At 43.5% G+C, this 25,176-nt stretch overlaps 1 protein-coding gene and 1 pseudogene across 2 annotated transcripts; one reads left to right on the top strand and one right to left on the bottom strand.

Moving 5' to 3' along the window:
* Nucleotides 1–246: 246 nt before the first annotated feature.
* Nucleotides 247–4,736, bottom strand: GINS3 (GINS complex subunit 3). Of its 2 annotated transcripts, XM_069456563.1 has the most exons (3): nt 4,551–4,736; nt 1,998–2,231; nt 247–477 (listed from the first exon to the last, which is right to left on the bottom strand). In XM_069456563.1, exons 1-3 carry the CDS (start codon nt 4,734–4,736, stop codon nt 247–249), a joined length of 651 nt encoding a protein of 216 aa, XP_069312664.1. The 2 variants fall into 2 exon arrangements, with proteins under 2 accessions (XP_069312664.1, XP_069312665.1); XM_069456564.1 differs by lacking the exon at nt 1,998–2,231.
* A 7,373-nt stretch (nt 4,737–12,109) lies between these two features.
* LOC138374020 (U6 spliceosomal RNA) lies at nt 12,110–12,207 on the top strand (annotated as a pseudogene).
* Nucleotides 12,208–25,176: the final 12,969 nt, after the last annotated feature.

Here is a 25,176-nt window from a genome sequence, read left to right as displayed (position 1 = left end):
TGGGTTCTGGCATTAAAAGGCCTGGGCTGAGGGTCGCCAGGGAGGGATAGTCCTAGAAAACTCACAGGGCCAGGAGCATCCTGTGGCATGTCCGTTCCCAACCAGATGGTCCCACTCCTGAGACTGCTACAGGAAATAAGCCATGAAACAGGACATGAATCTGGTCCTGTATAAGGTCAGCCAGCTCTTACCAAGGACACACAGAGGGATAAGTCTACAAGGAACAACTCCGTGTTCTTCTGGCCTTCAGTCTTCCATGTCCGTGAATTTTCTCTTCTTGTAGTTCTGAACGAGGTGGGAAGCTGTGATCTGAGAAGCCTGCCCTTTCTCCCAGCACTGATAGTCATTCAGCCCTTTCTGCCCGGTTTGAAACAAGCCCCTCTCCATCTCGTCTAGCCTGGCTACCAGTGCTGAAGTGTCTTCGTTGTAAGCATTCTGGGAGGAGTCCATGATGCGGCGAAAACGGCCAATAAATGTCTGAACGAGAAGGGAGTAAGAGAAGTCAGGATTGATCTCACACCCCTTAAAGCCAGATCCGTTTTTGTCTTAGAACTTTAAACAGTATGAAAAGAAAGAATTAGGTCGCAGGACTCAGCCAGGAGGTCTGAGTCCTCTGTACCACTCAAGCGAGTTATTGCACACTGCCAAACCCCCATTGCCTTGTCTGCAAAATATTGTCATGAAAACCAACAAAGTCATACATGTCAAGCACCTAACTAATGCCTGGCACATAGTAAGGTCCTCAAAAAGCATTATCTATTACTGCTATTTGTAACAAAGGCCATAATAATGTACTGTAGTCACATGCAGAGAGTTTTCAACCAGAAAAGACTCCTGATTTAACTGGATGCAATTTCTACGTCTGTCAGCTAGAAAGCAGGACGGAGACACGTATTATCTGGGGGTACCCTTTTACCACCAGGCTCGGAGCATAAACCATAAGGCTCTGCTCCAGTTTCTTCAATTGCCTAAGGGCAAAATCACCTTATCTATAAGCAACGCTAGTTTAAAGTATTTTGAAGCAGTGATGGAAAAAGAAAACACAGCCCTCACTAAAAAGGGGCAGGATTCCAATTTAAGAACAGCTTTCTGCTCAAAGAATTTCCTAAACTTGAACCGTCTGTCACCTATGCATTGACTTATTCTATTGAATGGATAGCAACAACGTTTTCCCTGACTGTCTACATTAAAAACAGCACTAGCACGTGGCAGGCCAAACAACCCTTAAGCCTGATAAAAGATGTCAACACAGCCCAGGGAGCAAACGTGTCTTGAACCAACTGTTCTTATAAAGCTAGAAATGAGGAATAAAGCCTTTCGGAGATTTATGTCCTAAGAGGCAAAAAAGATGTTTTTTTCCTAAAATTAACAGAATAAAAAATAATTATGAAAAATTAAAATAATGTTATACTATACAGGATGGTAACAGATGAATAAGATTGTTCTGTTCCGTGCAAAATAATAACAATAATAGTTACTGTTTATGACATGGCACTACGTAACTTTACAACTCTGTAATTTTGGCACTATTATCATCTCCATCTTACAGGTGAAGGATCGATGCCGAGACAGGTCAAGTAGCTTGAGCAAGTCACGTGTTACTCCACGGCACAGCCAGGTCTTAACCCCAGAGCAAAGGAAGGGAACAAATCACCCAATAACTCATGTATTTCCAACGGGAACCCCCAGACCAGGCCTGCGACTGGGCTGGCACTGTGTGTCTAAGTCCCTGTCACCTGTAATCCACCATCACCCTTTTTTCATTCCCTGGACTTCCGCTGGTCCCAACTCTTAGCGAGCAAATATGAGGAACAGCAGACAAGTCATATTTTTAAAAACATATAAATAGCTGACACGGTGTAATTGTAGGCTGGCCTGGAATGATAACAAACCAAGTTAACAAGTCATACAGTGTCCTGGGTAAAAGACATCTGGTGGCTGCCACGCTGGCTCCTGAGACACTTGCAGCACCATAGGTTTTCACATCAATTACTTGCCTGTAGCAGAGACTGGGAAATATCTGCATTCTCAGGACTGTCAAAACGCAGGAGTTGGGAGCCAAACCCGTAGAAATGTGGCCCCATTTTGTGGAGGTCCACCACATTGGCATCTGCACTGAACACAGTCCTCCAGCCCTCTTGGTAGATCTTGGGAAGTTCCACGGAGAGGATCCGACGCTTGTTGTCAAAAAGTCCTTTTGCCAGCCACAAGGGGAGTTCAATCTTGGAGCCCTGCATCAGACAAGAATGTACATCACAATTGGCTCTTGATTGCCATCTGGGAACTTGGATTTCAGAAGTGTTCCCACCAGTCCCAGAGCTGATGAGAGTGCCTCACTGTGCCTAAACTGTTTGTAAAACAATGTGGTTCATGTTGAACACCAGCTTTCCTTCTGGGGGTCTGAATTTTGGTACGTGCTAGGCAGACAGTGCCTCCGTGACCAGCCCCCACTAAAACTCTGGGCACTGAGTCTTTAACAAGCTTCCCTGGTAGAGAATATTTCACACATGTTGTCAGTTCATTACTGGAGAATTTAAGTGCATCCTGTGTAACTCCCCTGGGAGAGAACGCTCAGAAGTTTCTGTCTGGGTCTCCTCTAGGCTTCACCCCACGCATCCTTTCCCTTTGCTGATGGTGCTTTGTATCTTCTGATGCAATAAATCCTAACCGTGAATATGACCATATGCTGAGTCTTGTGAGTCCTCTTAGTGAAAGATCAAACCTGGGTTGGTCTTGGGGACCCCTGGCATAGACAGAAATCGAGAATTTATTACCAGAAAACCAAGAGTAAGGAAATCCTGAAGAAAGAATAAAAACGACTCCAGAAAATACTATGGAAATACAGGAAGAAAAAAAGAGTAATGAAAAGAATAAATAAGTGGGCATATAATAATAATGTTTTATAAGGTTTAAAGTGAGTCAAATTAGAGTAGCTGACAATAACACAAAAGGAGGAAGAAAATGGGGTTTTAGTGTTCTAAGATCCTAGTAATGTCTGTGTTGAAAGTAGTAACTTGTATAACATTCTTGTTAGTCAGAAATGATTGTGTAATATTATATTTACGGTAGCCACTAAAATAATAGAATATCTAACTAAACTAATAAAAAGGTAAATGGATAATAAAATAAACTTGGTTAATCCAAAAGAAGTCAAGAAAGGAAAGAAAAAGGAACCTAAATCAGATAAGGCACAAAGAAAAAAGTAGGAAGGCAAAATTAAACACAAATATATCAAAAATTAAATGTAAATGTAAATGGATTAAATATACCCATTAAAAATTGTCAAACTGAATAAAAAACAAAACTCAACTATGACTTCTTTCCAAAGAGTACAGTATGAAAAGGGGGAGAAACCTGACAAACACCTCAGCCAGGTGATCAAGGTTCATATGAACAGTAATAAATCATGTTGACAGTAGGCACCCTTGAAATGATGTGATGAAAACAGTACTTGACCTCTATCGTCTTCCTCCCCAGAACCCATAACCAAAGTCTAATCATGAGAAAAACATCAAACAAATCCCAACCAAGGAATGTTTTACAAAATACCTAACCAGTGCTCCACGAAACTGTCAAGGTCATTAAAAACAAGCAAAGTCTTACTGTCTCAGCCAAGAGGAGTCTAAGGAGACATGACTACTAAATGCAATATGGTATCCTTCACAGGATCCCAGAACAGAAACAAGGACATCACTGATAAAGTACACAAGCCCTGCGGAGTTGGAAGGGGAAATAGGGGAACAAGGCTGAATTTTTTTTTTTTTTTTTGATAAATCTTTTGGTACTATTTGACTTTTAAAACTTTGTGTATTACTTCGATAAAAATTAACTCGAAACAGACCAAACAGAAACACCCTTCTGAACAAAACTTAGGTGAAACAGGAAATCAAAATTAACCATTCTAAGTCACGTTCCTGGGACAAACTGGTATTTAAAGCCACAGGGCCCTAGGTTCGACTCCCAGCTCACCACTCTTACTGCGAGACCCTGGCCACGTTACCCAACCTTTCTGGGCTTCAGTTTTCTCGTACGTAACAATACCTAACTAGAGGGCTGTTGAAAGATTACAGAGGTAACAGACGGAAAAGCTTACTCCCCCGCCTCGCCCATGCTGGCACTCAGCAAGCCCTCAGTAAATGGGTGCTGATACCTTGATCATTACGCAGGAATGCACCTAACATTTTAGGGTTCCTACACTCATCACATGCTCTTACAGCCCAAAGAGGTTTTAAGGCAAACGTGATCAGCACCCTGATCCTGAGCTGGAGGCAATCCTTAAGCATTCACCATAATGATGAATTTGGACAGTCAAAAATGAAATCAGTGTTGGAGGGAGCCCGACGACCTAGGATCAAGGCAGTTTCCCCACAGGTAAAGTCGGGAGCCCACCGTGCGCGCGGAGCCCCGCGCAGAGGTGCTCGGCGCCCGCGGACCCGGCTCCCGCAACTACAAAGCCCAGAGGCCCGCGCGCCGCGACGCGGCGACCCTGGGCCTCGAGCCGCGCCGGGAGCTGCAGTCCGTGCGGCGGGAACCCGCGCCCGAAGGCTCACCGGGGGGACCGCGTGGTCAGAGTCGGCGCCGGCGCTCCGCTCCAGGAAGAAAGCGCCCAGGCGGGGCATGGCGGTTTCCGTGCGCACCGGTAGCTTCTCGTGAGACATCAGGATGTCGTCCAACGACAGAAAGTTCTCCTCGGGCCCCAGCGCGCCCGACTCCACCCGGCAATAAGCCTCGCCCATGGCGGCCCCTCGAACGTCTCCTCTTCCACTCGCGTGATTCGGGGGGACCGCAGGGAGTCAGGGCGTAAAAGAGACGGAGGAGGAGGCCGGGCGGGATTGACGGGGAAACTCATTTCCCGCGCTCCGGGACGGGCCAGGCAGGAGCAGTCGATCCAGGCGCGCCTGCCCAGGCAGAAGCAATCGACAGAGTCTGCGGCCTCGGAGCCCAGGGACCCAGAGGCTGCGAACAGCAGGTGGGTAGGCCCGACGTGCTCTTCCCTCCGCGTGCGGCTCAGTGTGCGTTCGTTACAAAGAACCTGGATGGCCCATTGAAGCTCCAGGATGCATTCGCACTAGACTGTGGTCTTTTAACTGTTTATATGAAATTAAAAACAATTTGCAACACGTTTGGGTCTTAAAATAAAGACATCACGTGCCTCCACTACATGCTTAAGTCTGGCCTTTCCTACAGTTTTTTTCACCGCGCAACTCCGTTAATCTTGATATTTGAAAGAAACATTAAAAAAAAAAAATCTCCAGCACCAGCCCCAGGTAGTTATCATGGACTAGATTATGAACTATTTGTTGTATTTTGGTGGGGACGGAGGATGGGGCAGGGTGGATGGAGGGGAGTCTTGCAAAGAAAGGCCTTGAGTCTCCTTCAGGGCATCCGTGGTCACCTTACCATCAACAGACAATCTCCTTTTGCCGCTCTCAATTTAAGTACCTAAAAGAGGAAATCCAGTTAGTCCAGTTTATCTTTTTGAGGCTGGCCACAATTGTCACAGATTGCCAGACATCCTATAGATGGGGTGTCTGTGTCAGGTGCCATCACTGGTCCAGTGGCTGGGGGAGGGTGACAGGGGAGGGATCATGGCCACAGAGCAACAGACTTGTGTATTAATTGTGAGTTTTATTTTCTGTATTTTATGACGCTTTGGCATCTTGGGGCCTTGGGGACCTGGAGGGGAACTGTCCCTCCAGGGTTAGGTAATTCCTAGAGATAGCAAACAATTTGCTGGTGAGCACAGCTTGCATATACAAACCAATCAGTCCAAGCCTATATCCCCACGCTTCCTTTATCCAGCTCACATACCAACATTTCCCCTGCTCTAAATCACTGTAGTAAATGACCCCAGGGCCAAGGACCGGACAACTAGACATCACCCCGATATCCGAGAGCCTGCCAACATTACTCAAACTATTCCATCCTAAACTTGCCTATCCTGCCTCACCCATTCCTGCCCACAGAAACCTCAGTAGAGGCTCTGGGCCATTCTTTCTCCTTGCTCCCTCTGCTTCCTGACTGACCCTGGTACTCCCCTGTGTGGCCCTGTGTGGTGTGGCAAAGCCCCCTTCTGAGAACTGTAGTCACCTCTATAAATTAAATTCAGAGGACAATGAAAACAAGAGAGCAGTGGAGAGTCAGGGCCAAACTGTGGAAAGCCTTGTGTACTATTTAAGGAGGCTGTTCCTTAGAAAATGGGAGAAGATTGTAAGGTTTTTGAGAAAATAACAACACAAATCAGAGCTTTAAAAAGAGAATTCTAGGCCAGACATGCTGGCTCACACCTGTAATCCAAGCACTTTGAGAGGCCGAGGCAGGAGGATTATTTGAAGCCAGGAGTTCAAGACCAGCATGGGCAACATAGCTAAACCCTGTTTCAAAAAAACAAAAAAAAATTAGTTGGGCATGGTGGCATGTGCCTGTAGACTTAGCTACTCGGGAGGCTGAGGCAGGAGGATTGCTTGGGCCCAGGAGGTTGAGGTTGCAGTGAGCCATGATGATGCCACTGCACTCTAGCCCAGGCAACAGAGTGAGACTCTGTCTCAAGAAAAAAAAAAAGAAGAAGAAGAAGAAGAGAATTCTAGCAGTGGTGTGAAGAAGGGAGAGATTAGATACTGGGAAGCTAGTTTGGAAGCTGTTCAATGGGCAGTACTTGGCAACTAACTGGATACAGGGAATGAAGTATAGAAAGAGGTTAAAGATTCAAGTTTTGAGCCTGGTTGACCAGGTGGATGGAGATGTTGTTACTACACAAGACACAGGAATAGCGGCAGTTGGAGGCAAAGGATGAGTTCAGTTTGGCACTCGGAGTCCCGGAGCTACTGGACAGGCAAGTCTGCAGCCCAGTGGGGAAACCAGCCTGGATACTGCAGAGTTAGGAGGCACCTATTATACTTGGAGGTAGTTATATGAAGGTTTTTTCCTTTATCATATTTTAAATGTTCATTTTGCTATACAATCCAATATAAAAGCAAATATAGTTAATTTAGAATTTGATGAAATGGATGTATGGTACTGGATAATGTTTGGGACAGAAATATAAATTAATTTGTCTAATTGAAGGCAATGCATTATTTACTGCTGGGGACAGTAAGCTATTTTTTTCATGTTGAAACAATTTAAGAGAGATGCTTACTGGTTTATTGATGCCAAAGAAGCCCTTATTTTTGTACAGAGACAAGAATATTGGCTCTAAACACAAATGTCACTATTATTTTAATACTAAAGTAATACATCAGTGTTTAAGAAAAGATGATATTGACTTGTTTTTATTATTTAATGTCTTGGCTCATGATGACAGTATCATTCATTGCATGTTATTGTTACTCTACTTAAAATAATCTGTCTTCTCCTTGAACTAATAAACAAGTGAATAAGCCAGAAAAAGCAAAATTAATGAAAGTGTGAGCTAATGAAGCTACACTGCATTGATTCATTTGACAGAAGTGGCACATGGTTTATCAAGTATATATCTGTCTATAGCTTAACTTCTAAGAGCCAGGAGTACTTCTCTTCTCTGGGAAAGCTGTGTTCCTTAGCGTCTGGCCAACCAATCGACGTACCAGATGACACTAAACAGAATTTCAGTATACTTAGAATATTCAGAGTATGTTCGGTATATTTACAATATACAGAATTTCAGTATTCTGAAAGGTATCTGCTAGATCCCTGAAAAATAGAGCAATTTTTCCAATGCAATCATTACAAGATTGCAAAATCACAGAAGTACAGAGTTTTAGAACACAGCACAAGTGTTTTGGGGAAAAGGACAACAGCTGCATTAGGTTTTAAGGTGCAGCCTCAGAAGTCACTGCCTCAGAAGCATATATAGGCTTTAGATGTGCAAAACCACAAGCAGCTTTAGATCTGTTCTTTTGAATACCAGGGCTCTCTAAATTTCTTTCATTCAGTGGGGAGGTTGTGATGCAAGTGACAGAAATCCAAATCCTGGGGGTGGGGAGGACCTACGGGAGCGGGGGGTGGGAAAGAAGGAACCACGAAATGTACTGGCCTCCATCCTCCCAGGTGCTTGCTCAGCCCAAAAGTTTTGGGGTTTTCCTTGATCCCTTCCCCCCATCCTTACACTCTGTAACTGGCCTATCAGCAAATGCTGACTCTACCATCATATTTCTAGAATCTAGCCATTTCTCATTACCCTGGTCCAAGTCACCATCATCTCTTGCTTGGATTTGTGCATTAGCTTTCTATCAATTCTCCTTGTTTCTTTCATTTTTTTTGAGACAGAGTCTCAGTCTGTTGTCTGGGCTAGAGTGCTGTGGCGTCAGCCTAGCTCACAGCAACCTCAAACTCTTGGGCTCAAGCGATCTTCCTGCCTCAACTTCCCGAGTAGCTGGGGCTACAGGCATGTACCACTACACCCAGGTAATTTTTTCTATTTTTTGTAGAGATAGGGTCTTTCTATGTTGCTCAGGCTGGTCTTGAACCCCTGACCTCAAGCGATCCTCCCGCCTCAGCCTCCCAGAGTGTGACGATTATAGGCATAAACCACCACGCCTGGCCTATTCTCCTTGTTTCTGCCCATGACCTCCTTGCTGTTCCTTAAACACCCCAAACACACTTGCTCCTCAGGACTTTGCACTGTCTGTTCCAGTATCTAAATTGCCTTTCTCTTAGGTTTCCACATGGCTGGTTCCTTTCAGGTCTTCACTCAAAAGTCACTGTCTCAATGAGGCTTCCCTGGCCACACTACCTGAAATTTTAACTATTCTCCACTCACGCTTGATATGCCCCTGCTGTGGTTTGAGTGTGACCCCCAGAATTCATGTGTTGGAAACTCAAGCCCCCAAGCAGCAGTGTTTAGACATGAGGGCTCTACCACCGTGAATGGATTAATGCCACTAGAAAAAGGACTTGGGGGAGTGGGTTCTCTCTCTTCTGTTCCTCTGCCATGTGAGGACACAGCAGGAAGGCCCTTATCAGATGCCAGCACCTTGATCTTGCACTTTCCAGCCTCTAGAGCAGTGAGAGAATAAATGTCTGTTCTTTATAAATCACCCAGTCTCAGATATTCTATTATAGCAGCACAAAATGGACGAAGACATCCCCCTTTTCCCTTCATCACTGATGGCTCTGGAATGTACTATTTATTTCACTTATTTATCACGTTTATTGTCTCTTACGCCTAGTAGAACATTAGCACCGTGAGGGCGGGGATTCTCTGAAGTCTGTTTTTCACTGCTGTGTCCCCGCTGCCCAGTGGAGGTGAGGCACTTCATAAATATTTGCTGAATGAACTAGTGGCTTTTTATTTATAGCAATGATATTAAACTTCCTTTAAAACATCAAGTAAAAGTTTTAAGTAAATAATAGTACAGGCAATATGCAGATATTACAATGGTTACAAAACGTAGCAGTGAAGTAATGAAAAACTAAGATAAAGTGGTAAAAAAAAGAGTTAACTTAGCCAAGGGACAGGCTAAGTCACATGTAATTCTCTAGATCTGTGAGCTTAAGTCGTTAACAATGTCATGATGAAAGCCCACTGATTGGGCTCCACGAATTTAGGTTTTGTTGCAGTTTTGGGAGATCTGTACTGAATTTTACCTTTATACAAACTGTCAAAATGGGATGCTTCAGCAAATAGAAGGAGTGCATTTTCAAGTGGCTGAGTTCCCTGCCTATGAAACATCGCCAGCAGCTGTTTCTACTCAAATGCTGTGTTACATCAGGAATCTGACAGGCCTGGGTAGAGTCCAACTTCCATCATTTTAGTTGGCTTTGTGACCCTGGGCGAGATACCTCTTGGAATGGGGATGATCACCGTAGCTCGTGGAGTTGTGGAACAAATGAGCCAATGCATAGCTGACACTTCAACACTGAGGAGGGCAGAGGCGCTGACCCCCGCTTTGTCAAAAATCGGCATGGAACTGTGGACTCCCCCCAAACTTAACTACCAACAGCCCACTGCTGACCAGAACCCTTACTGAGAACATAAACCATTAATTAATATTTTGAATGCTGTATATATTCTATGCAGTATTCTTATAATAAAGCAAGCTAAAGAAAAGAAAATCATACGAGAAAATATATTTACTATTCCCTAAGTGGAAGTGGATCATGATAAAGGTCTTCATGCTCATCTTCACATTGAGCAGGCTGAGGAGCAGGAGGAGAAGGAGGGGTTGGTCTTGCTGTCTCGGGAGCAGAAGCAGAAGAAGTGGAGGAGGTGGAAGGGGAGACAGGAGAGGTGGATACACTTAGTGTAACTTTTTTTTCTTTTTTAGAGACAGAGTCTCATTCTGTCACCCAAGGTGGAGTGCACTGGTCATAGCTCACTGGAGCCTTGAACTTCTGAGCTTAAGTGATCCTCCTGTCCCAGCCTCCCCTGTAGCTGGGACCATAGGTGCATACCACCACACGTGGCTAATTTTGGGGGGAGGGAGGGGAGGGACAGGGGTCTTTCTATGTTGCCCAGTCTGGTCTCAAACTCCTGGCCTCAAGTGATCCTTCTGCTTTGTCCTCCCAAAGTGCTGGGATTACAGGCATGAGTCACCCCACCCAGCCATCAGTATAACATTTATTGAAAAAAATTCCACATACAAGTGAATCCATGCAATTCAAATCTGTGTTGTTCAAGGGTCAACTGTATACAGAGCACTGAACTCAGAGTCTGGCCCACAGTACAGGCTCAATAAATGTCCTTCTTATCATCATTATCCATCTATGTTTGTTTACTGCTATATGCTTAGCACCTAAACAACACCTGGCACATAGCAAGCACTCAGGAAACATTTGTCAAACATCTGTCATTACTAATTATCAACATTGGTCTAGGCTTGGCTATACTGGTCTCCTCTCCAAGTCAAGTGACTAAATGTACTTGAAGGTGATAATTTATTGTTCTCCAATCCAACTTTTTCCTGCAAAAGTTCAGGTAGAATTTATCTTCTATGAGATCGAATTATTAAAGTTTTTTTGGGGGGAGGGTGTTTTGAAATTACAGTACTATGATTGAAATTTTATTATGTAAAGATAATGGATTTAAATCACTGGAGTTCATTTTTACATAATTTAAATGTTCTTTTGGTTGAGCTATTTCTTGAGCACTGCTCCAACACGCCTTCCCTGGGATCAAAATAAATTGATGGGCACCACGCGACCTTCTGTGTGGGTAGTGCCAATTTTAGATACTTCCCACAGTCTTCAGCAGAAATCGTAAACCCATCTTATATATTCAGAGATTTTTTTTCTTAATGTGTGTGTGTCACGCTCATAAGTTGCAAAGAAGCAGCTAGTGCATCACTATGATAGAGGTGCTTGTTAATCTAACCTGACCAAGCAGAGGTGGTTTCTCCTGAGTCCTCTCTCCTTGGCTTGCAGATGGCCATCTCCTCGCTGTGTCGTCACACAGGCCTTTCCTCTCCGCATGTGCACCTTTGGTGTCTCTTTCTGTCTTTCATATAAGATACCAGTCGTACGAGACTGGGCTCTACCTTTAAAACCTCATTTAACCTTGATGCCCTTCCTAAGGGCCCTATCTCCAAACACAGTCGCATTGGAAATTGGAGCTTCAAACTATGAATTTTGATGGGGGCCCCAATACAGTCCATAACAATCTGGTTTCCATCTATGTCATCTGATATGATTTTTTAATTTATTTTTTATTTTAATGGATGAATAATAATTGTATATATTTATGGGGGACAATGTGGTGATTTGATAATATGTGACACTTCTTTAGACTGTTGCCCTAGAGCAAGGCTGGCTACACATGCTTGACCGAACACCACCACACACACCTACCTTCCTGGTTCCTGCTTCAAATCTCCTTAAAGAACATAGTCTGTCTCTTTGTGGGTATCTCGCATGTACACATGCAACCCATAAAAACACAGGAGAATGATGAAGGGGACCAGAAATCTACAGGAACTTCTGTAGAACAGAAAGCAGATGGGATCCGATGGGTAGAAAATCTGGAGCAATGGCAGACGCAGCTTAACCAAGGTGGGCAAAAACTATTTATACTACCAAGGAAATGAGAGCAGTTCAGGAATATTCTAAGCTTAGTCAACAGATACCAGGAGCAGGAGGTGGTACTGGGACAAGAGGTGGAGGGTCTGTATTCACAAGAGGCAGGTCAGGACTTGCTTCCATAGCGCAAAGGAAAACTGGAAGGATGCCAACATGATTAGCACGGCCCCCTGCGCCAGGATGACATGAATTTGTGAAGCATTTCATATTTTTCATAGTATCACCCCACAGATGTCATGGTAATCGCAAGGAGGAAACTGTCCTTTTACAATGGAGGCATCTGGGGTCACCACCACACGGAAGTGATGACACCTAACATATTAACAGTAGAACAACTTGACATGATGCGCCTGTAAGATCATGCAGTTACAATGTATAATGAATCACCTACGAATTATTCTTGCCAAAATATTCAACCTGAATCCAATCAAGCCTCTACACCTAATTTTACAGGCGATCTGGAAGTCAAGGAGGAGGATTTGAGAAAAAGTTAAATGACACTGAGAGGAAACAGGCAGACAAGATCAGAATGTGGGGCACCCTACAAGGGCACTGCCAGTGCAATATTGTCTCAGGGCATCTAGTGTATAACTCTAGGACCCTTGTTTGCAACCTCAGAAAGACTTAAGATGGTGCTTTGTGCCCTCTCAGTTATACCAGAAGCTCTCTAAGCATCTAAAGGCTCATGGCTCCTCTCAGCCAGACATCAATGTGTCTAAGATTCCCAAGGCTGGGGGCACACAGAGGCTTCTCAGGGAGCCCAGGAGAAAGAAGGGCACATCTCAGAGACTGAGCCTGCTGACATGGTGGGATGAGACTTTGGAGGAGTCTTGGGAAAGGGTGAGTATTTTGCATGTGAGGGAAAGGCAAATGATTTGTGGACAGGAGGCAGACCATGGTGGTTTTCAAAACATAGCTGCAAAATTCTTTGAATCTGGGTGGGCTTTGTGACTGCTTCAAACAACGGAGCTTGATGGAAGTGAGGCTATGTGCTCCCGGTGCGAGGTCATAGAAGGCAATGCAGCTCCTGTCCTGTTCCCCAAAACACTTGTCCTCAGAGCCAGGAGTCATTACATAAAAAAAGAGACTCCTCCAAGGCCACCATACTGGAGAGGCTACATGGGCATGAGGACACCATACTGGAGAGGCTACATGGGCATGTTCTGGTGGGCAGTCCCAGCTGATCTTAGCCTTCCTGCCATCTCAACCAAGGTGTCGGACATGAGCGTGCTGAAGCCATCTTGGGCCTTCCAGAGCAGTCCATCTGACAGCTGAATATCACCAAGGGATCTTTGTCAATGTCACGTGAAACAGAAGAATTGCTTGACTGGGTTCTGCCTGAATTCATGATCCACAAAATTGTGAAATATAATAAAATAGTTGTTTTAAGCCACTAAAGTTTTGAAGTGTTTTTTTTTTTTAATTTCTTTATATAGACAACTAGAGCAGAATATGGCTATTCAAAAAGTCAATGTTGTGGGTGGGAGTGGGGAAAATGGTGGGTGTGTTTAAAGGGCTATAAAAATCAAAGGCAATGATTCAGCCTTGATTGGCTTCTGGTTCAAAAAAGTAGATTACAAATATTTTGGGGACAACAGGGGAGACTTCAACACAGACCATTTGGTAATAGTTTTAGGAAATTATTGTTAATTGGGTTAGATATTATGATGGTTTTGAGGTTATATAGAAAAATGTCTATTTCTAAGATATACTTCCTGGTGTGATTATGAGTCACGTGTCACAATTGCGACCTACTTTACAGTGGAGCAGCAAAACAAGTACACACAAAACAAATTCGCAAAAGGTTAACAACTTGTTTAAATCTAGGTACTGGGTAGATGAGTGTTCATTATACAATTCTTTCCAATTTTCTGTATGCGAAAAAATTTTGAAATAAAAAGCTGAGAAAAAAGATCAGAGAAAATTAACTCATTAAAACGTTGCCAACTTCTTTAGTCATGAAGAAAATGCAAATTAAAACTAAAATGCAGCACCACCCACCAGAATGGCTGAAAAGAAAAGGACAGAAAAGCGTTGGCAAGCCTGCGAATCAAGTGGAGCTCCCTCACGGAAGTGTGAAATGGTGCGACCACTTTGGAAAACTGTTGGCAGTACCTACGAAAGCCGACATATGTAAACATATTGCATCATTGCAATGCAAGCACTTGTTAATCCAACTTTTCTTTTTGTGTATTTTCAGTTCCATCAAAATACCTTTTCCTACCATTCCTATATTTTCATATTTTTCTGGCTATTTATTATATAGTTCAATCCAGGGGCTGATAGCCAGCGTTTATCTCGGTCCAAAGGGGGTGGGGTGGGCAGCAGATCTGTTATTCTGAGGAGAAAATAGGGGAGAACAGTGGTCATTTACTTATCAAGATGTTCAGGTGTCTACTAGATGCCCTAGGGCTGCAGAGACTCATGCGAAGATGGGTATAAAGTGGCTGGATGGTTAAGGAGGTCAGGCAGCACCCAGGAGAGGACACAGTAACAGGAGCTGATACAAGTGATGACAGAGACTAGGAGCTCATGCCTGTAATCCCAGCACTTTGGGAGGCCGTGGCAGGAGGATCGCCTGAGTCCAGGAGTTTGAGGTTCCTGTGAGCTATGATGACACTGCACTCCAGCCTGGGTGACAGAGCAAGACCCTGTCTCAAAAAAAAAAAAAAAAAAAAAAAAGTGATGATAAAGCCCTGTCCAAAATGTCATGGAGGTTCAAAAGGCATGGTGAGTTCTGACCTGGACATAAGAGGAGTTTACACTGTCCGCAGAGGAAGGACCATCAGAATAGGGCCTTAGATATAACAGAACCACACTGCAAAAAAAAATAGAGCCTTAGAGTATTGGTAGGAATTTTTCAGTAGGCCCACAAATGTGGGGAGGGGTCATTCCAGGCCCAAGGATCAACCTCCGGCAAAGATGTGGAATTGTACAAGTTTAGGACAAAACATCTCTTCTTCTTGCTATGTCCTCATATGGCCTTTCCTCTGTACGTGTGTGCCTTTGGTGTCTCTTTCTCTTCTTTTTGTCTTTTTTTTTTTTTTTTTCTTTTTAGAGACAGGTTCTTACTCTGTCAACCAGGCTGGAGTGCAGTGATGAAATTATAGCTCACTGCAGCCTTGAACTCAAATGATCCTCCTGCCTTAGCCTCTTGAGTAGCTGGGACTATAGGCTCATGCTACCATGCCGACTAATTTTTTAATTTTTCTGTAGAGACAAAGTCTCTCTATGTTGCCCAGGCTTGAGACCAGGAGTTTAATCCGTCTCTACAAAAAATAAAAACAAATTAGCCGGGCATGGTGGCACATACCTGTAGTCCCAGCTACTAGGGAGGCTGAGGCAGGAGGATCCCTTAAGCCTAGGAGTTTAAGGTTACAGTAAGCTATGATGACGCTACTGCATTCCAGCCCAGGCAATAGAGTGATATCCTGGCAAAAAAAAAAAGAAAAAAAACCAACAACAACAACAAAAACACAACCTGGAGAATTCAGTTGAATAAAAAATAATATTATCTAACTTTGATATGTAAAAAAGGCAGGGTTGCAAAGAAACTAGGTTGCTGATGGGAATGTAAAATGGTACAGTCACTTTGGAAAACAGATTGGCAATTTCTTATGAAATTAAACATGCAATTATATATGACCCAGTAATGTACTCTTGGGTACTAATCCCAGGGAAATGAAAACTTATGTTTATAGAAAACCTTGCACATAAATGCTCATTAGCAGCTTTAGTCAAAATGGTCCAAATCTGGAAATAACCTACATGTCCTTCCACAGGTTGGTGGCTAAACAAACTGTGGTACATCCATGTTATGAAATAGCTCTTCAGCGATAAAGAAGGATTTAAAAAATGTAGGATGCAGAAATCTTAGGAGGCAAATAAAATTTAAAAATTAACAAAAAGGAATGAACTATTGCATAATGGATCGTTGTTGATTCGTCGTGTAATAACTTGGATGCATCTCCAGAAAATTTTGTTGGGAGAAAAAAGCCAAGGCCAAAAGATAATATATAGTATATTTCAACTTACATAACATTTTTGAAAAGGTAAAATTTTGGAAATGAACAAAGAGACTAGTGGTTTCCAGGGGTTCAGGATGGGGGAAAGGACAGAAGGAAGTTGGTTGTGGTTATAAAAGGGACAGATAAGAGATCCCTGCTGTCATGGAACTGTTCTGAACTTTGTGGTAGTGGATGCACAAACCTACACATGTGATAAAACTGTACGGGGCTGAATACATATAAAAGAGCACAAGAAAAAGTGGGGAAATCTAAATAATGTCATAGAGTGTATCAATATCAATATCCTGGTTGTGATATATCGTACAACAGCTTTGCAAGATGTTACCACTGGAGGAAACTGGATAGAGTACACATGTCACTCACACCTGTAATCCTAGCACTCTGGGAGGCCGAAGTGGGAGGGTTGTTTGAGCTCAGGAGTTTGGGACCAACCTGAGCAAGAGTGAGACCCCGTCTCTACTAAAAATAGAAAGGAATTATATGGACAACTAAAAATATATATAGAAAAATTAGCCGGGCATGGTGGCGCATGCCTGTAGTCCCAGGTACTCGGGAGGCTGAGGCAGGAGGATTGCTTGAGCCCAGGAGTTTGAGGTTGCTGTGAGCTAGGCTGATGCCACAGCACTCTAGCCTGGGCAACAGAGCAAGACTCTGTCAAAAAAAAAAAAAGAGTACATATGTCTCTGTGCATTACAGACGGTCCCTGACTTACCATGGTTCAACTTATAATTTTTTGACTTTACAATGGCGCAAAAGCAATACGTATTAGGTAGAAACTGTTCTTTGAATTTTGAATTTTGATCTTTTCCCAGGCTAGCAAAATGCAGTAGTTTCTCTCCAGTGAGGCTGGGCAGCAGCAGTGAGCTGCAGCTCTCAGTCAGCCACGCCACAGTGAGGGTAAACAACTGGTGCTCTACAGTGTACTGTGTTGCCAGTGATTTTGTCCAGCTGTAGGCTAATGTCAGTGTTCTGAGCATGTTGAAGGTAGGTTAAGCTAAGCTATAATGTTCAATAGGTTAGGTGTATTAAGTGCATTTTCCACCGCAATCTTTTCAGTTTAGCACGGGTTTAGCGGGATATGAACCCCTTCATAAGTTGAGGAGCATCTGTATTTCTTATAATTGCTTATGAACCTATAAATATCTTTAAAGGTTTAATTTTTAAAAGCAGGGTGCAGAACATGTGTAGCATGCTACCATTTTTGTAAAAATGGGAGCCATATAGTTATAAATTTGCTTGTATCTGCATACAGTATTTCTGGAAAGATATTAATAAAAATGGTGACGGTGGTTTCCTCTAGGGAGGAGAACTAGGAAGCTGAGAGTCGAGGGAGGAGGAAGACTTACTTTTCACTGTATCTTTTTGCATGGTTTGAAATTTTAAACCTGTGCATGCATTATTCTTACACTAAAAACTCTAAGAAATTGAGAAGTAAAGCAAATGTAAAATTTAAATAATATTTTTTGTAGTGAAAGCAAAGATGAGAGCTTACAAATCATAGGTTGACGTGCCATACTGATCCCACGCCCCTTTCGATGGGGAAATGAGAGCTTTTACTGGGAGGAGGGGAATGGATGCTGGGTAAACACCACCAACGTGCACCCAACTTTAGAAGGCCACCAAAGTCTCCTAATTTATAAGTTCAGGGTGGGGAGGGGTGTCACTGTACCCCACGAAGTGACAAAGGCAGCATTTCCCAATATTCTGCCGCTGGATGTGTAGACAGCTCCGTGACTCTGCTTCAAGCTACCCCCATGGTTTGGCCTCAGGGGAGCTTTTATCTTCCAAAATATCATCACACATAATTTAAACTTTTAAAACACTCATCAGTCCCAGCCACGTAGGTGTTCTTATGTATTAACATGTTGAGTCGGAGGGTGTGTGTAAGGTAAAGTAGACCCACGCTTCTGGCGGGAACCAGGAACGCCCCTCCCGCAATTTTGCTCTCTTCAAGTGAAGCCACTCACAGCCGGGTGATCTTTAGAAACAGAGCCAGTTGCCTGTTTACTTTGTTTATGACAATCAGGAGCACATCATCACGACTGAGTTCTAGCTTCCTTACGTTTTCTCCTGTTCACCTAATGTCTCTTCTTAGGAGATAGTATTTTATATTTAATCAAAAAGTTTAAAAAATTAACTGAAGAGTCTATGCAAATACACTTTTAAAAATCCTGCATCCCACACTACCAGTAAACAACAGACAGTACCATGCAGTCAAAATTTAAAATATGAGATTTAAAGTACAGAGAGTATGGCTTGATTCTATGATAAACAATCAAGTACTTATTTTTTTTAAAAAAACAGAACAAAACTCTTTCCCTCCACCCATCTCCAGTGCCACAGAAGATCTAAGATATTTCAGACCTGAAAGATGCTCAAATCTGTCAACACTAGCAGTTGGGAAACCAATGCAAATAGAACATTACACCTCCCCAAAACCTACTGTTCCCGTTCTTACCACACAACAAACCGCATTACCGACCACGAGAAACAGAAGCCTTGTTGATTATACTGACAGTAATACCAAAAAAATGTGTTTAATGCCAGAAACTGAGCATTCTGTTTTATTGCAAGTAATGCAGTGTGGAAAAAAAAAAATATATAGAAAAGTAGTACCTTTGCCAGCTAGCACATTTAAGTAATAATGCACAAAAAACACCAGGGAAGAAATAGACCTTAGATTTACTGAAAATGTATCATTTTCATGAAGTTTTTTTTTGTTAATGGGAAACCATCTCAGCTTTGTGGGAGTCAGATCTTTGATGCACTTTGGTATTTACAAATAAGGCCAGGCTTAGACAAAACTGAATCCTGTGGACTGTGAGTGTGTGTGAGGGTGAGAGAGAGTGAGAGAGAGAGAGAAATAACGAGAGAGAAAGTATCATCTTTGGTATCCCTTTTGGGCAATGGATTTTGTCCCTGAGAATGGTTTGCTCCCCTGGGGACCTCTGAGAACCACCTCTTTTTAGCCTGCTTAGTCCTCAGAGGTTGTGCAGGAAGGGCCACCTTTCTTGGAACACCAAAATCATGCCCTATGCAGGGGGAGCTCCCCTGGTGCGGATGCCCTTGCCCGCTTGTGCTGGGGTTCTGGCTTCTGCTGTGCTAGCATGGTCCATGCTTAGTGTGACCAACTGTCCTAGTTTGCCCAGGCCTGAGGGGTTTCTTGGGACACAGGACTTTTAGCGTTAAAACTGAGTCAGTCCCATTCACAAACAGCCAAAAGGTAGAATCAACCCTAGTGTCCATTGGTGCACAAATGAGTAAATAAGATGTGGAATATTATTTAGCTTTCAAAAGGGAGAAAATTCTAACACATTCTAACACATGCTACAACATGGATGAGCCTCGAGGACATTATGTTAAATGCAATAAGCCAGTCGCAAGAGGACAAATATGGTATGATTCCACCTATATGAGGTACCCAAGGTGGTCAGATTCGTAGAATGGTGGTTGCCAAGGGCTGGGGAGAGGGGGAATAGGGAATTAGTGTTTAATGGGTGCAGTTTTAGTTTGGAAAGATGAAAAAGTTCTGGAAACGGATGGTGGGGATGGTTGAACAACAGTGTGTTTCAAAATGGTTAGAATGGTAAATTTTATGTTATATATGTATTGCTATTACAAAAAATTAAAAATTTAAAACAAAAGCAATAAAACCTACTTAGTTCCATGCAAACTGAGACCGTTGGTCACCATGTGTTTTACCTGCAGGCCGTTCCCCGTCTGTTCCTCCATCCCCTAGATGTACTTGGGGACGCCTGCTCACTCATTGTGTGTCCCATACGTGGCAGATTCCCTGGTCTCAGCCCCTGGTGTTTGAAAGGGCAGGTTCTGAAGCCCAGAAGCCCCACTTTCCCTCAGGGTGACAGCGAACTATGATGGGACCACTGTACTCCAGCCTGGGAGACAGAGTATGTGACCATCTCAAAAAAAAAAAAAAAAAAAAAGTCTAATATGCACAAGAATTTTTTCAGACCCTTTTTTTTTGTTTGAGACAGTCACATACTCTGTCGCGCAGGCTGGAGTACAGTGGTCCCTCGTAGTTCGCTGTCACCTGGAACCCTGAACTCCTGGGCTCAAGTGATCCTCTTGCCCTCAGCCTCCTGAGTAGCTGAGACTACAGGTGTGTGCTATCACACTCCGCTAATTTTTAAAGTTTTTCGTAGAGATGGGGTCTCATTATGTTGTGCAGGCTGGTCTCGAACTCCTGGCCTCAAGCAATCCTCCTACTTTGGCTTCCCAAAGTGCTGGGATTATAGGCATGAGCCACCACGCCCAGCCCAGACCCTTAATTTCTTAAATCAGTAACATTTTTCAACCTCTGAGACAAAAGCAATGGAGGATACGAGTTGTTTTGATTGCTCAGAATCTATAAATGGTTGATTTTTGTTTAGGGAACCACCCCTTCCCTGCTCTTAGTCCACGTAGTTTCTGTGAGGTTGACCTGGTTGGTCGAGGGACTCAGGCTCGTCAATCGGAACAGTGACGGCGGTAGAGAGACGGGTCTGTGACCCAAGCCAAACCAATCCTGGGACCAGGAGCGTGCTCTTCCAGTGGAGGATGCTGTCACGGTCAATAACATATATTACATGTCCATATATACACAGATATACATGTACATGTGTACTGCGTGTTACCACCAGAGTCTTTCCTACGCTTTGCTAAACCTATGACAGAGATATTATCCGAGCCGCTGTATCTCTCACTATCAAATGACAGAAACCCAATTGCAAGTGGCTCTGCACTGCTGGCCACCTGCAGGGGAGCACCTGCCTAACCTGAGAGCCCACAGGGAGACAAGCAGAGCTGAGAGGTGGGGCAAGAGAGGCTGGATCCCCTTAAGGGACTGGATCTAGCCAGGCCGAAGCCGCGCCCTTCAGTTTTGAGTGAGGTGAGCCAGTACACTCGTACATTCCAATTTTGGCCTAAGCCACTTGAAGTTGGGTTTCTGTTACTTGATACTGAGAGATACAGTGGCTCTGGTAAGCACATGAAAGACTCTGGTGGTAACGTATAGTATACATGTACGTGTGTATATACGTATATTCAGATATATATTACATATACATATGTACACACAAAATATCAATATTATTTGGAGACTTGCTTTATTGTTTTTCCCAAAAAAAGATCCACATATCTTGCTCCCACTCTCCCTACCTCATTTTCTGTCAATTTCCTCCCAACATCCTCTCCTGTCCCAGGTGAGCCTCAGTCATTATTGCCTTCAGCCCTTTGTGTCCACAGTTCCCTTCCTGCCAGGGTCCACCTGCTGGCCTCAGTGAACCACATTTTGGCTCAGGCTAACGGAGCCCCTTCTAGGTGCCGTATACTGTGCCAAGCACTGCATATGCATGACCTCACCTCATCTGCATAACAACCTTCTGGAGCAGGCACTATTATTTTTCCCATTTTACAAATGAGGAACTTACTGACTATGGAATGACGGCATTCCTCAAAGTTCATGTGTTGGAAACTGAATCCCCAAGGCAACAGTGTTAAGAGGTGGGGTCTTTAAGAGGGGATGAGGTCATGAGGGCTCTGCCCTCATCATGGATCAATGTCATTATTGTGAGAGTGGGTTTGTTATAAAGCAAGTCTGTCCCCCTTACTCTGTACCTGGGTACTCTCTTGCCCTTCTGCCTCATGCCATCAGATGACACAGCAAGGCCTTCACTAGATGCCAGCACCTTTATCTGGGACTTTCCAGCCACCAGAACTGTGAGGAAATAAATTTTTGTTCTTTATAAATTACCCAGTCTGTGGTATTCTGCAATAGCAGCACAAAATGGACTAAAACATTACCCAAGATCTCACAGCTCATGAGACTGACCCTGGATTCAAGACTGAAGTCAGCTGGGTTTCATTGCCTGTGCTCTTAACCACCACACCACACTTGAATCCAATTTTTAGAAAGATTGATTAATTGAACCAGGAAAAAAAATTCCATAGAATTTATTCAATACATTTCGGAGTCATTTTTTTCCAACAGAAGCTTTGATATGAATAAAACTGCAAGTTTCCTGTATCTACTGATTGGCTTTTATAATTCTCGAGGTATTTTGTAATCAAATATCGGTTCCCAAAGTTTTCACAAAGAGAAATGTAACCTCCATAGCTCCGGGCTGTTCTGCCAGCTGTAAACCACTATGCAATCTTTGCAATCACTGTTTGACAATGCATCGGCACTGCTTAGTAATATACGGCACCACATGGCTCTGTGTCAGCATTTCTGAGTCATGGCTGGGTACCTATAACAGCCGAGTGACATATGCTCTAACAGGGTCTGTCTCACTTATGCAAGCTTCATTAACTTGACAAGTTTGATTTTCTAACACTGAAGAGGACTCTGTGAACTTTGGGTTTTTTCATCTCTATATAAAACTACAATATGAGTTCAAAATTATCCCTATGATCCTGAGTGGCCTTGACTTTGCTAATTCCTGTCCTTTCATCTTGAGTGAAATGCTTCAACAGTGTAGTCTGTCTTTGCTGTGCCCACTTCTGTGTCCACACTCACTTCTCTGCCCCCTGCAGCCTGGTCTCTGGCTCTGCTCCCTCCGTGCCTCCGAACTTACCATGACCTGCTGCACCCTTTTCAGGTCTTACCTGGTTGGTTTCTCCGCAGCATTTGATGCTATTTTCTACTCAATTCTTCTCGATACTTTCTCTCCTCTTGCATTCCGGTACAGCATTCAACCTTGGCCTTCCTCTTGCCTTTTCCCATTAGTTTTTTGTCTCTTTTGCTGGCCCATTTTTTTTTCCTCTCTTTCCATGGGGATATACCGTCCTTACTCTCCTTTCCCTTTCTAGTCTACACATATGCTCATGGATCAGAAGAATTAATATTGTTAAGACGATCATATCACTCATAGAAATCTAAAGATTCGATGCAATTCCTAGCAAAATACCAGTAACATTCTTTACAGAAGTAGAAAAAATAATCCTAAAATTCATCTGGAACCACAAAAGACTCTGAATAGCCAAAGCAATACCAAGCAAAAAGATCAATGCTGGAGGCATCACACTACCTGACTTCCGAATATACTGCAAAGCCACAGTAAACAAAATAACATGGTATCAGTATAAAAACAGACACATAGACCAATGGAACAGAACACCTAGTCATAAATCCATATATTTACAGCCAACTGATTTTGACAAAGGCATATAGAACATATATTGGGAGAAGGACACCCTCTTCAATAAATAGTGCCGGGAAAACTGGATATCCACATGTAGAAGAATGAGGTTGGGGTGGGAAGAGATGCTCCTGGCAGAATGACACGAGGCCTGAAGAATGAAACTAGACCCCCATGTCTCACCATGTACAAAATCAACTGCCTTCTCCTTCTTCCTACCTCCATTCTTTTGTTCTTCACAAGGAAATTGCACATCTGTAAACCTTAGCACTCTAACTACTCTGATCCGGATCACTGTGTCCTTGCTTTAACGCCCTTCAATGTCCACAGGAAAACAGCAGTGACATTCAAGGCCCTTCTTAGTCTTGTCTTGCCCCATCTAACTTGTGCTAACAGCTCTGCCCCAGTCCTCTGCAGAGGAGCAGCCACAGGTGGCCACTTTCCACACCATGAAACCTCACTCCTGGACCCCTGATGCCCAAACCAGGGATGAGAGAGGACTCGAGATCAGCCCATGAAGGGCCCGACTGAAAAAGTTCCACCCGATCAGGGTTGACGGTGATTAGCTGGACATATCAGAATCTCTCCTGGGAATGTTAACTGGAAAAGGTGAGACTGGGTTGGTGGCAAAAGCAGAAGGTGAAAGATGCCTGGCAGGAGGGCATCAGGTAGGGATTGCTGTGAATAAACAGAAACAACGAGGTAGAGAAAAGATGCAGAGTGGAGGAGGAGGAGGAGGTTGTCCGGGAAAGGGAGGAGGGTGGCAAAATACCCTTGTGTCAGAGCCAAGCTGCATTCTTACTGTGACCTGGGTCTCCATCAGGCCCAGCCAGTGGCTGTTTCTATGAAGTCTGGCAGGTGGGACCTGCCTGGGTGCATCTGATCTCCCTGCTGCAGATGCCTTCGTGATGAGCCCCCAATTACACACCTGTGTCTTTGTTCCTCTGAAGCCTAATGCAGGTGCTCTTCATTGCCGCCTGGGTCAATTTCCATCGGGACTGGAGGTTCCCGGGAGTGAAGTGACCTGCAAAGCGGTGGAGCTGGGCTGTGAACTCAGTTTCGTCGATTCCAAAGCCCGCGGTGTTGTGGCTGTGTCCACGGCATTCTAACGTCGAATGCTTTAATTGATAAGGCGACAAATAAAGCTAACTGGGTCAACCCCAGCCTCTTCCCAGGTGATGCAATGCAGGCTCTTATTTAAGACAGGCTTCGTTTTCGTAAATCATGTTTCCCTTTGCAGAAGCCGGCAACTCTTCGGTAATCTTCACGACTGTACCATATGGTATCCCAAGCCGTGTGTGCACGTAACCAGCTCAGTTTCAACTGGTGACAGTGATCACAGGAGGCAACGAGGACAGAAAAATCATTTATGGTGGTTGAATATTGGACTCTTAATTCATTGTTTTATCTGTTCTGAACCTCTCCTCCCTCCTCTTTTATAAATTTATTTATAATTGATTTATAATAATTGTACATATTTATAGGGGACGGTGTGATGTTTCAAGGCATAAACATACTGCATAATGATCAAATCAGGGTCATTACCACATCCATCACTTTAAACATTTATTATTTCTTGTGGTGACAACATTTAAAATTTTCTCGTCTAGCTATCTTGAAATATACACTACATTGTTATTTGCTGTAGTCACCCTAACACCAGAACTTATTCTTCCTGTCTAACTGTAACTTTGTACCCACTAACCAACCTCTCCTGGTACCCCGTTCTCCCTCCCCTCCCCAGCCTCTGGTATTCTACTTCCTAGTTCTACGAAATCAACTTTTTTAGATTCCACATATGAGTGAGATCATGTGGTGGCAGTGTTTCTGTGCCTGGCTTATTTCACTTAACATAGTGTCCTCCAGGCTCATCCATATGGCCACAAATGACAAGATTTTATTCTGTTTCATGGCTGAATAGAATTCCATTGTGTGTGCATGTGTCTACATACCACATTCTTTATCCGTTCATCTGTTGATGGACATTTAGGTTGATTCCTTATCTTGGCTATTGT

The sequence above is a fragment of the Eulemur rufifrons genome, chromosome 23 (genome assembly GCF_041146395.1).
Source record: "Eulemur rufifrons isolate Redbay chromosome 23, OSU_ERuf_1, whole genome shotgun sequence".
Taxonomy (NCBI): Eukaryota; Metazoa; Chordata; class Mammalia; order Primates; family Lemuridae; genus Eulemur; species Eulemur rufifrons.
Note: the sequence above shows the minus strand (reverse complement) of the source record. Positions and strands in the feature narration are given on the sequence as shown.

What these genes read in the sequence shown, in the direction of transcription:
- GINS3 (XM_069456563.1), bottom strand. Translation starts at nt 4,736, where the DNA reads ATGGGCGAGGCTTATTGCCGGGTGGAGTCGGGCGCGCTGGGGCCCGAG. An exon ending in CTGACCACGCGGTCCCCCCG is followed by an intron (nt 2,232 to 4,550) that starts GTGAGCCTTCGG and finishes TGTCTGATGCAG; the next exon opens with GGCTCCAAGATTGAACTCCC. An exon ending in TTTCCCAGTCTCTGCTACAG is followed by an intron (nt 478 to 1,997) that starts GCAAGTAATTGA and finishes CTTCTCGTTCAG; the next exon opens with ACATTTATTGGCCGTTTTCG.